Here is a 12,560-nt window from a genome sequence, read left to right on the forward strand (position 1 = left end):
TGAAAGCTGTGAGACGGCACGCACTCTGGCACATTATCAAATTTTGCCATTTTCCATGATTAAAGGACCAATAGTATCTTGATATGTTCTGTTCTTGGACATATAGAGCTCCTTGACCCTTTGAGGGAGAACAGAAAATATCTCGTAACACCAATATCTCCTGTATCCTGGGTTCTTGTCGTGAGTTTTGAGGGGCTTTGTTGGCCATCACCACTTCGACAAGGACATTCCCGAATACGCAGATAGTCGTCTGGGAGGAGTGAGTGGAAAATTATACTCAGGAGAATGACGAAACTTGGCGATCTGTCTGGAGAGTCCATTACTGAACCCTTATCGCGATCGATAACGATTCTGCAGTGTTTGTTTGTGTTGATACTGTTTGCTCTATTTGCATCTCGCTTAGTCTGAATCGGAACAATAATCCCCGTCGCTCCGAAAGCGCACTATAAAAGGAAAAAAATGTCGGGCTCATCTGGAATTCTTCTTTTTTCCTCTCCATACATCGAAAAAGCTAACAGAACCTGCCACGACCGTCGTCCAGTTTTAATCCACGGCGATGAGTTGCCTTCGATCTTCGGATCGTTCGGTTCTGGAGAACAATTCCTTGATAGGAAGTTCGCCTCTCGTTGGGTCCTCTTCAGTGAGGGCGATGAGGGGGGAATGTCGATGACGGGATACATCTCTTCACCAATTTCTCGTATGGTGCTGTGTAGTTGAATATATCGTAGGATCAGGACTGTATTTGCGACCATGGTCACATACCGTGTCTATCAGCCCTCGTAAGCCGGTTGTCCAGCGCTGCCCATTGTTGCCCGTCGTTGCGGGAGATGTTCTATTGGTGGCTATTTCGGTCAAGGAATGTCGTGCCATCGCGGTAGTCGATGGGCATCTCGTGCGTCTAGGAGGAGCTCTCCGATACAAATATGCCCGATGGTGCCTCGATCCAGAATGCAGGGGGTCGATCAAGGCACGTCGCAGGGGTGACGGTAAAGGGTATAGACTACGCAGGAACAACGCCCGCACATTCCAGTTACTCTTCCAATGAAGAATGCCGTGCCATCGCGCTTGTTGATGTCAAGTTCAAAGTGTTTCGTCGTCCGACGCTCCATTCTTGGAGGCGAATCTCTCGGCAGGACAACGTTTGTTTACCACGCCAATGCGACATTCCACTCGTCAATGGCATGAAAACACAGAAACATCAGGCTCATAAAAGGCACGATGATGTCCTGGACAATACAATCCAGTTCCCCATCAAGCTACTATCCTTTGATTGCCTGGTGCATTGCTCTGTCATTCATTTTGCGGCTATCCATCCTTCTGTTGAACACTGTCACTCATTATCACCGTTTTACGATCTCTTAATCAGCTACTATCAAAATGAAGGGTTTCAGCGCGGGTATCCCCATCGCCATCCTCGCTGCCTTGGGGCAGGTGCAGGCCCAGGCGCAGGTCCAGGACGTCGCCAAGCGTCAATTCGGTTCGCCGTTCGAACACCACATCGAACACGGCCTTGAAGATGTCTTTGATCATCCCCCTCACCCACACGGTGGTCCTCACGGTGGTCCGCCCGGCGGACCGCATGGTGGCCCCCATGGTGGCCCTGGTCCTGCTGCACACCCTCCCATGGCCCACGCTGCTCGTGCTTTCCGTCCTGGTGAGGATGCGCCCAGCATTGACAGCGATCCATTCTTCAGCGAGGGATTGAATGAGGGCCGGCCTGCAGACCACGGCCCTTCTGCCGTCCCGACTTGCTCGACCCGGACTGAGCACGTCGTCCATACTATCACCAAGACCGTGACTCCCGAGCACGAGCACAAGCACACTCCCACATCGCACGCAATCGGTCTTGACCCGGCCGCTCACGTACCCCAGTCTTCGTCGTCGTCGTCTGTCCACGCTCCGGTTACCACCCCTGCTGTGGCCCACGTCGCGCATTCCTCTTCTACTGTCCAAGCTCCTCATACTTCGTCTGCGGCGCACATTGACAACGTGCCTCACACGTCCTCCGCTGTTCACATCGTGAATGCGCCTCATACCTCTTCGGCTCACTCAGCCCTGATCCCGGCGTCTACCCAGGCCCCAACTAGCACTGCCGCTCACGGGCCCGTGGCTACCTCCACCTCGACTGTCCACGCACCTATGAGCTACAACGTCATCCCTGTCCACGTGCCCTCCTCGTCGCACAGCTCCATCAAGCTGCACGCTTCCAACACTCCCTCGTCCTCTTCTGCCTACCCCAGCGGTGCCGACGGTACTCGTTTCCACGGCACCTACGGCACCCCTGGCGCTGGTGTTTCGTTCACCGGTGCTGGTGCTCACCTCGTGCCCAACACTGGCATTGTTACTGCTGTCTGCGGATTGCTTGGTCTGTTGGCTTCCACTCTTTAAGTGCGATCAAGCTTGATCGAATGTGTTTTGTATCGCATAAGCTTGGTTGTGTACCGTATAATATCCTGTCTTTGTTGATTTCTCTTCACTCCTGTAGAAGGGTTAAAATAATTTGATACAATGTTATTATTTTGGCATAATTGAGATTTACGTACTTTGCATTCAGCGATATTCCAATCATAGCTCTTCTGCAATGTAATTTGCTGTACGGAGTAGTGTAAATTCAATATTCGGTCAAGTCACAAACATAACGACTGCCCATAATCATTTTACAGTACAATAATTACAATAAACATACATAGCAGTCAAAGAAGCACCTCAATCCCCTGCGTTCCTTCCAAAATGCTCCCCAACCTTCTCCCACGAATCCTCATCCTCCTTCGCAAACCTTTCAAACGCACTGCGATTCAAATTCCCATGCTTCAAATTTCTCACATCCCCCCTCGCCCCCGGATCATTCGCTCCCTGCGTCCTCTTCCTCTCTACCCCCGCCCCAATACTATTCCCCGTGCCTGTGACCACCTCGCCCGTAGTGCCCACGTCTCTAGTGCTGCGGGGCAGATCGGTGGCGTTGTCAGCTGCGAAGGCGGAGGTTGGCTCAGCGAGGCCTGCGTTGTCGAATTGCGGGTTTTCGGAGCGTTGGTCGGGGCGCGGGACGGAGGGGATTGTGTTTTGGATGCCAGCGTTGTTGGGAATGGTGGTGCCTGAGGGGGCCATTTCGGAGAGAGTGCCGCCGGTGTGAGGGGAGGACATTTTGGTTTCGTTTTTGTTATCTGCGTAGCGAGTAGATGTTTTGTAGAGTTGTGGTTGCTCGTGTTGAGGTGGTAGGATATATATGTATGCTATGCTGAAGTATATGTAACCGCAGATATATATCTCAGATCAAGAATGCAAAGTACCAAATGTTTCATTCTCTAAAACCACAACCACCGCCGCAACGCCTCTGTATATATATCTAAACCCATTCTGTGATGTCACAGTGTAGTTGCTGTTTTCCTTGGTCCTCATGATGAGATGATGATATCAGTTTTGGCCACGCAACCGGGCAGTACTTGGAGAAGACAAGGATCATGGAGCTATCATACTGGTTTCAGGTTTTGATCATTATTATACTGGGAATAGGAGTTGGAAACTAGGTTTAGGGTGAACACTGTGGGTGAAGAGGACCTAAATCGGACCGTGTCCGAGCATGTGTTTTGATGAGGGCTTATGCTGATGGTTTATGCGTATATTACTAATGTACATAAACAATCCTCCAGTGGTCTACATCGACGCGGTCTTCTGGCATGCACACGGTGACCGGATTGGTTTATCACAACCAAGCGACAATGATCGATGTTAATGGTGTCTGAAGCACAACTCGCATTGACGGTCCCAATAAACCTCTATCTCTTATGATGCCGATGGTGGCACTTGTGCTAGTGCCGTCGACACACTTTAGCAGTTAGCGCCAAGTTGTCTCGCCATAGGGTTGAGGCGACTGATGATACCCCTGGAAGATTTTCGACACGCATCTCAAACTATGGCATAAATTCAAAACTGGCGATTCTCCATGAAAAACACAGTTCTGACCATGCCACCCCAAATTGAATCCGGCTGTCCAACCTATTCGCCTTGATGACAGACTCCCGCAGGGCTATTTAACTCGCGTAAGCAAGTACTCCAGCTTTTCAATTCTTAGTTGTCATTACTTTAAGGAGGGAAGAGTGCCTGTATAGCTTTCCTGGCGTGACTACCTTGTCTGAATCCGACAGTCTGACTTGGGGACCACGTGCGCGGCAGTGATCTTGCTCGCTGTTGTCCCCCGGCAAAAGGAACATACCAACGGACCCCTGGGTCCCTGGTTAATTGGGGAGACCGATTGTCCATGGCGGAAGCCGGAGACAGACCAGGGCACGTCAGGAAAAAATCTTCTTTCGCTCCTCCAGTTTACTGATGCCCGGTGGCTTGATTAACCCGCAGGTTTTGGTTGCACTCATGTATTGAATCTCACAGTCAAATGATAATGGCGGGCTATTCGAACATAGCGGTGATTGATTTCGCAAGTCCCTACTTTCACTCTCCTTCACCATCAAGGAAAAGGGCGATGGCACGTGTCACAGCGCGAAAATTGGGTACTGTTTTCATCAATTCAGTGATTGATGTAAAGTCTCCTGAAAAAATTTATTGAATCGGACTATTGCCATCGCCGCCGCTTGTGCTCGTCGTTGGCGGAAAAATCGGACTCCGGAAGGAGGTGTCGCTCAGCGGGAAATGTCGCATACGTTGATCACCCTTGTTGAATATTCGGTGGCATGAGCTAGTGGTCGTCATTTTGAAGTGGGAACTACTCCTCAAGTAGTATGAGGAGTTGCTTGTAACGCTCAGTATTGCTAATGTCGTACTCATGGTGACCTGGAATTCATCCGATCCGACTTGCATTTGGTAAAATCTTCACGACGACGTATGAGGCTATAGGGTATTTAGCAGATGGAGCTTGATATATACCATAAACGATTGGCGTAGTGTCGAGCTTATCCCTTTGTCCTTTATAGGTGGCGCTCGATGGCTGTGCTGGGAAATTATGCACACCCAAGAGAGCTGCTGTCGCTCATGGTTTGTCTGCTTGCATCGACAAGCCATCCCAAATCAGGAACAACCAGGCCCGGTTTGAAATTCTTATACGGGTCCATTGGGTTATCTGAATTCCAGCACAGTGTCAAATATCAGGGCTATGGTGACCTGCCTTTTTACTTCTTAGTGAATAAACTGGAAGTTCATATGGCTTGTTTCTGAACCTTGTGATACAACACTTCCATCTTTGACTGCGGAGCTTCCAACTCAAATCTTATCCAGCCGATTTTGCCTCCCTGAACCTAGCTTCGAAGACAAAAATAACGCATTGGGGGAACAAACAAAGAAGGACTGCGAGATTCAATGTGAGCAGATACAGTGCCGAGTCAGCTAGTAGTACTTACTAGTGGAGTTTGAGTGCAAAAAAAAAAAAAAAACACATGGTTGCAGTGAGGACCACATGTCCGATGACATGAGGCCTCCCCAGATGCAGGTTTTGAACATGTTAATCAAGAAGACATGATATTCGGATAGATGGCTTGAGGTTTTCATAGTCTGGATTACCGCTTCTCCACCGTTGACGCTCTTGATATGCTTTAGATGATGGTGCTATATCATCAATCAGAAAACTGCCCCAGACTGGACATGGAAGCATAGGATTTGCCATCAAGTTCCATATTAGTACTATTTGATAGTGAGCCCCATAGACCGCCGGAAACCCACTCTCCAGAAATTCGAACACGATACTGTTGTATTCCATGCTATATCAGATGGCCTGTTGCGACAGTCTCTCAAGAGATTCACGGATACTTGGTAGTCTCATGGCGATTAACTTAACCTCGGCCTTAGATTGGGCCCGTCTTGCAAGATTGGCCAGAAACATCCGTAACCCCACAATATTGTTCATTAATGAGGAGTTTTAATGAGGAGTTTTAACCAGAGAAATCCAAGAGATACTGGCATCCTTTGATATTGCTCGTTAGCAGTGGTTATCCGGTACCCTTTTTCATACCCAGCAGTTCATGCCGACGGATTTGGGAGGTCCACTTGGCCCAATAACCATATCATCGTCTTGGACGATCAGTTTGAAGTCTCGCCTAGACGCAGTATGGCGGTGTCCATTTGACCCTTGAATTCGAGGAGATTCATGAGATTTCTGCACTTCTCGGTGTTGTTTATTGTGTGATAGATAGTACTTTTGTTACGTGGTATCAAGGAAAAGGATATAAATGTTATTTATTTGAAAAGGGGAATAAATAGATGGTGGGTAAATGTTCGATTTACTTCGCTGGCATATTTGGAAAAACAATGAATGAATCAGCATTCACTCGAAAGTTAGCTGAAAACAAAAATGAAACCATCAGGCCATCGCCCATGTCACTGTTGAGGAAATGAAAAGCAATGAAATGCGCCATCTCGCCCATCGTCCAGAGCTTTCGTGCTACGCTAGGTGCTTGATACTCTAGACAGCCCGTTCTATATAATCGATATGACCAGGTATATTGGTCTATGGGTGCATCACTCTCTGACAGTCTCATTACAACACTAACCTACATGTACGTAGACAATAGGAATACTGATACGGCAGCCTGGTTATGACTCCTTGTTGCCTGCCGGCAACCAAACAATCCGGCCTCCATTTTCTCCCCGCAACCATCTACCTTATTACCCCTTGAAATTATCACAATCTGAGTTGCAATCCTTTTGCTCTTTGCACTTTTGTTTTAACCAAGCTCATCTCTCAGGATATCCCATGGCACCTAGCCGCGATACTCTTATCAATATGAACAGAATGGTACACTCCCGCCCGTCATTGGACGAGATCGAACCCAATCTCTTCTTGGGAAACTTGAGCAGCTCTACCAGGTACTTGACTCTCCAAGAGCACCAGATCTCAACCTTGGTTTCCATCAATACCGGCTGCTTTGAAATTTGGGATCTGCCATATAACAGAGCACTCATCCCCAAAGAACGCCATTTGTTCATTCCTGCTTTTGATAGCTCAACTCAAGACTTACTCCAGCATATGACTGAGGCTTGTGATTTCATTGAGCGAATGTGCTCATTGAAAATTGAGCGACCAGCAAAAACCAAGGAGTCAAAAGCAATCCCCGAGACGCAAACCTCGCCCAACGTCATCCTGGTACATTGTGATGTAGGCATCTCGCGCTCTGCTACCATCATGATTGCTTATCTTATGCGGAAGTATCGCCTACCGCTAAAAGATGCCATGGCAAGGGTTAAAGCGAAGCGGAGGAAAATTAGGCCAAATGATGGCTTCAGGGAGCAACTGGAGATATGGGAGAGAACGGGGTATCAGGTATATGAGGACGGTAGGGCAAAGATTCCAAAATTGGAGTATAAGAAGTTTTTGAAAAGACGGACGAAGAGGTTGAAGGAGAAGGGCTTGAAGGGGAATGAGCCGATTGTGCCAGAGTCTGCACGAACTGAAGCCATGCTTGCAAACATGCAGTTAGACGAATAGGCCGCAGATATGGGGGCAAGTCCTCACTTGTTTGGTTATGGTTGGTTGTAATGAGTTTCGATATCGTCAAGAAATTATCTTATACCCGACAGTCTCATATCGACAGATTTGGCCCCGAGGTTGACCTGGCCCAAAGTGTGGGCATAGACTGGCGGTTGTGCACGGGACACTCGAACTCGAGGATATCTAGGAGACTTTCGTATTTCTCAATGTTGCTTATTGCATAATCGACGATTATGAAGATTGTAGGTTGACTTTTGATATGTGGTTTCAAAGAAAAGGACGGAAACTCTGTTTCGAGGACAAACAGTAAACATCACCAGAATGAGCGCTTTTTAATGGGTAGTCTGAAGCAGATACCCATTTGACCCAAACCCTAATCAAAATAGAAACACCCGTGACTTGCATAACTTATATGATTTTGCTAGTAATATTGAGTAATTCCAGAGTATTTTCCTTACAGCATGTACACTTAGAAATAACATTTTGCATGACATTGGTTAACTTAACCTATTATGCTGAATCAGCGAATTATAATTCTAATTAGGAAAGTTATGCATGTATGGGTATTTGATGGGTTACCCATGGGCCTATGGGTATGGGTAATGGGCAGAGACCTCTACCCATTGGGTACCCATGCCGAGGTCGATTGCGGAGGGTTGTTAGTTGAGTGATTGTAGGAAGGTATTCGTGGAGAGGTAGATGCAGGATTAGACTACAGGAAGGAGGGAACTAGAAGAGCCGGCACTGCCATATATATAACCCTATAAGTCTGTTGATTTACTGAACGCTCAGATTTTGCAGTATGCACTAATTCACTGCTATTGCTTGCCCATAGTCTGTATACACATAGTAGTTCGGTCAGTCACTGTCTTTATTTTTTTGCGGAGTGACATAAGCTATATTGATTGCTATTCACTTCCTCTGGTCTAAAGTCTACCATGTCGTTTTTATTTGATTAGTGATTGCTACTAGGGCTCTCTTGCTATTTTAGCCTGGCGGGAAATGAGTGACAACCCCGGGACCACAAATATTATCTCATGCGAAAGCACCTTTCCGACGCTCTGGCCATGGTGAAAAGCGGAGGCTGAGACCAAATCTAAACTTCATAATGCAATTGGAAGTTTGGCAGGATACGGGATATGAGATCTACGAGGACGTTGAGACAAAAACACCGAAACTGCAGTACAAGGAATCTTTTGAAAAAACGGGCGAAACGATTGAAGGAACAGGGATTGACGGGTGATGAACCTATTGTGTTAGTGTTTTTGTAGAACTGTATTTAATATGATGATTGTTATGGATTGTTATTTATGAACCCCTGATAAATCTCCTCTAGAACGTCTCGTTTACGTTTCCGATCAGCCTGTTCCGCCTGTTCGGCCTCACCTGGCTCTCCTTCGGGTTCCCTGGATACCCACGATCGAATCGTCCCATCCCCATGCGCTGAGAACATCTCCAAACCTTCACCAGATGCTCCATTACCTCGCCAGGTGAGTGCGTTGATCCGCGCGGCACTCAGGGCAGTCGAACGACCCTGGAATTGCTGCCGCCCGGCCATGAGTCCAGGCACCTTTAGACGCTTGATGAACGACCCATCACGTAACTCAAACATGAAGATTTCCCCACGATCGTCCTTCTCGCTGAAGTTGGGCCAGAGCAGTGTTTCATGCCCTGGTGCCATGAGACCCCGTGGCATGAGCAGGGGAACTCGCTCGGCTAGATGCGAGGATGCGCTATTGCGTACGCGTGGGCCAAAATGCACCAGTGTGTTTGCGCCTGTCGTCGCATCCCAGACTCGTATACGTGCGTCCTGACCGGCAGTCACCAGATGCGAACCGTTGGATGTCCACCGTACGCCAGTCACCGCACCGTTATGCGCGCGCGCATGTCGCGAGAACACTGGACGGCTTTGATAGGAGGATGGGGCTAATTGTGGATGGACCATACCCACTGCATCGTCCATGTCGAGAGTCGCAATGGCAGAGTTATGCCCTCCTCGACGGATATCGAAGATGATCACCCGATTATCCGCAGAGGCGGAGGCAAGGATATGCGGCTGGTGAGGTGCCCATGAGACAGATAATACCGACGAACTATGTCCTGGAAGACCGTGTGTCGATAAACCAGTGCGGAGATCTAGTAGTCGAACCGATTTCTCGGATGTGCCGACTGCGATGAGCAGCGTCGATCCCGGATGCGACGAGAGGGAATGCGAGTATGGCGTACAGTCCAGGTTGAAGGTATGCACTGGTGTAATCGCCTCCGGTTCCAGGACAGAGAGCTTGAGAGTGCCGTCATGCGAGGTTGTCAACACAGTAGATGGGACTGGATCGAAGGGATAGATTGAGATGGACGTGATGGCATGGGTGTGCGCACCCTCGTGTGAGGCCCTGGTAACGGATGATCTCGCCGTGTGGATGTGGTCCAATTCTGACCCACGACTTTCCAAGTCCCATAGTCGAATTGATGCGTCTGCGCCCCCGGATACCATGCTGTCTAGCTTAGCCAAAGCAATCTAAGAGGTGATGTAGGCCAGTCGCTTACCATCGTCCCTCGAATTGGTCAATCGCCAGAACATTTACACCAGACTTGTGCGCCAGTATCTCGTTCCCCGGATCCCCTGCATCTCCGTCTTCCTGTGTATATCCTGCTTGCTGAGGCTTGCGACTGGCGAATCGAATGCCGGGAGCGGGCTCAAGGTGGTGAACCAGGCGCGTAGTTTGGGCGACATGGAAGGTAGTTGGTGAGATAGACCCAAGGGCCCTGTTCAAAATATATGAATTCATTCATCTGCCCTTTTATCCATAACCGAAGCGACCCCTTGAGAATCATATCTCTAACCCAGGCACCACGACGTCAGCGGGGCGGAGAAATATTGCACCGGGATATCTCAACCACATGAAAGAATTGATGAACTAAACTGTTCTTGCTTTGGATAAACAATGGATTGAAAACTCCCGATGCTTTGGCACGGGCGAATTAAATGCATACCAGGCCATGTCCTACGGGAAATCTCTGGCATTGAGCCAGAATAACTTCGTCCAGCCTCCAGAGGAACATGAAGTGGACGAGACCTTCGATACCGGAATATCGCGACAAAAGAGACAAGCCACGGTCTATGATGCTGTCGCTGGTAAATCTATTTTCTTCTGGCTATTATGGTATTAATGCGCTGACCATTCATTGTAGGCCGTCTGAATTCCCACGGCTTCCTCTCCACAGTCCCTTACTCCTCCACATACCGGGATACAACATCCTCCAGCGCAAACCCAGTTCGACCCGAAGAAGTGCTCTTCCGCCGACTAAATGCGCCCACCCGCTACGAGGAAACAGACTTTTACTTCGCGCACGAGAACCTCCCGTCTACTTGCCCGCTCCCCAGCTCCGAACTGTTGGAGTCGATCCATGCCTATACAGCCGACTTCTACGACCATGCCACGATTGATCGTGGACAAGATGATTACCAGAGCATGGATGAGACGGCTCTGATTGCAATGGGGATTCTTCTTGAGGAGATGGCGAAGGAGTCATTGGGTGAAACTGGTGACTTGGTATTGGTTGAAGGAGAGGAGATCTCGGGTGGTGAGCGCCTGCCGTCTATGAGACATAGAAGGCGGATGAGTCGGAAACGAGAAAGTAGTACGCTGGTCAGCTCGGGGGATGATCTGGAAAACGTGGTCAAGAGGAGGCGGACTAAGAGGCCGCGTCTCATGTCTGACATGGATACGGAGCCGGATGAGAAACCACGGGTAGAGATTAATGAATGATTCGATGGGTGGGTGAAATTTGCTCCGTTGAATCCCTACACTACAATATGATACCCATAATGCGATAATATTATGATCTCTTACTTCCGTTACATTGGCCTGCAGTCCGTTTGGGTCCAAGGATTATGCCTGGACCATATTATGTTAGAAGCGCTATTGAGGACTGTTTGCCTCTTCCATATCAGTCATACTACTACGCTTCTGTAGCTTTCCGACGAGCGGCTGCGAGCAGCAAACTGGTCCATCGCCTTTATCTTCCCCTCCTCATCCCCGACCATTTTGCGTATTAAGGCCCTTTGTCTCCCCCATGTCGGATTGACAGACTTTTCAATCGCCATGTGACAACCAAGCGAGGGCAGCATTTCCTCTCATACCATCAATCGTTCTAGTATATATACATACCCCCTGAAGCCCAGGCTATCGTCACCGTTCTGTCTCTGGTGTTGTCGTCTACATCTGCTTGCTGAAGGCCACGACATTTCATCGCTGAATTGGCCCTTGGCATTTGAACGGTAAGCAGTGCTGAGAAATCCAGGCAGACCGGACAATAAAGTCAATACTCCTCCCAGAAGACGGTTCTAGGTCTTTCCTAGTCTTTCTCAACGAATACGGCTATCTTCGACCGTTAGCTATGGCGATCCCTGTCCGCAACGGGGAACAAAACCTCTCCAAGAGGTAGTCCGCGGTTCATACAGAGCCTTGAGACGCAGAATCGACTGCGCTTCGTGTATATATAAACCTTCATGGTCGCCTGGAACGGCACCATGTTCGCTGATCTTATGGGCCATTGTGTGACCTGGCTACCGATACTACGATACTGTTACAACGGTATTCTGTGATTATTGAGAGCGAAAAGATCCAGGCAAGACGGTCCTCCTAATCTTGCCCCTGCGGGGCCTAGAAACCGCATGGATGGGTGCATATTATCCGACTTTATGGAATACTGCATGAAATCCAACGAGAGCGAGACGCGGCATGTGCCTTTTCGAACCTTCTCGCGACTCACGCTTTCATTTTGTTCTCTTCTTTATATCTCTTCAAATCTTACATCCCATCGTCTCTAAAATGGTAAGCTGTTGTTGGTCTTGTTTCACCGTCCTCCACCGGCTAATAACCTATGCAGGACGCACCCATTGACGAAGTCAAATAGTTTGAGAATTTGCGATTGATGGTTAACACAAATACGTGCTCCGTGACGAAACGTGAATGCATTGGCCCGTACGTTCTCGCCGCTATATAATCTACAATCGTTCGGATCCAGACCAACTTGCCAACGCTAAAACTTGTTGACAATTACGAACGATACCCGGTTTTCTACAGGGAGAGCTTCAGGCTAGTGCGGTATCTACTTAATATTTTCCAAA

General features: G+C 48.6%; 5 protein-coding genes across 5 annotated transcripts; 3 read left to right on the forward strand and 2 right to left on the reverse strand.

Annotated features, from left to right (window-relative positions):
• Positions 1–1,377: 1,377 nt before the first annotated feature.
• On the forward strand, positions 1,378–2,388 carry CweA (putative GPI anchored protein; the record flags this gene model as incomplete). Its single annotated transcript, XM_043281964.1, has 1 exon — positions 1,378–2,388. One exon carries the CDS (start codon positions 1,378–1,380, stop codon positions 2,386–2,388), a length of 1,011 nt encoding a protein of 336 aa, XP_043131800.1.
• Positions 2,389–2,706: 318 nt separating this feature from the next.
• ACHE_10681A (uncharacterized protein) lies at positions 2,707–3,141 on the reverse strand (the record flags this gene model as incomplete). Its single annotated transcript, XM_043281975.1, has 1 exon — positions 2,707–3,141. The coding sequence occupies one exon, from the start codon at positions 3,139–3,141 to the stop codon at positions 2,707–2,709; it is 435 nt and encodes a 144-aa protein (XP_043131801.1).
• Positions 3,142–6,724: 3,583 nt separating this feature from the next.
• ACHE_10682S (dual specificity protein phosphatase family protein) lies at positions 6,725–7,426 on the forward strand (the record flags this gene model as incomplete). The annotated part of the gene is made up of 1 exon (XM_043281986.1): positions 6,725–7,426. One exon carries the CDS (start codon positions 6,725–6,727, stop codon positions 7,424–7,426), a length of 702 nt encoding a protein of 233 aa, XP_043131802.1.
• Positions 7,427–8,723: 1,297 nt separating this feature from the next.
• On the reverse strand, positions 8,724–10,215 carry ACHE_10683A (WD repeat protein; the record flags this gene model as incomplete). Its single annotated transcript, XM_043281997.1, has 2 exons — positions 8,724–9,921; positions 9,974–10,215. The coding sequence occupies 2 exons, from the start codon at positions 10,213–10,215 to the stop codon at positions 8,724–8,726; spliced, it is 1,440 nt and encodes a 479-aa protein (XP_043131803.1).
• Positions 10,216–10,426: 211 nt separating this feature from the next.
• On the forward strand, positions 10,427–11,196 carry ACHE_10684S (uncharacterized protein; the record flags this gene model as incomplete). Its single annotated transcript, XM_043282008.1, has 2 exons — positions 10,427–10,562; positions 10,619–11,196. The coding sequence occupies 2 exons, from the start codon at positions 10,427–10,429 to the stop codon at positions 11,194–11,196; spliced, it is 714 nt and encodes a 237-aa protein (XP_043131804.1).
• Positions 11,197–12,560: the final 1,364 nt, after the last annotated feature.

Source organism: Aspergillus chevalieri, chromosome 1 (genome assembly GCF_016861735.1).
Source record: "Aspergillus chevalieri M1 DNA, chromosome 1, nearly complete sequence".
In the NCBI taxonomy this organism is placed as follows: domain Eukaryota; kingdom Fungi; phylum Ascomycota; class Eurotiomycetes; order Eurotiales; family Aspergillaceae; genus Aspergillus; species Aspergillus chevalieri.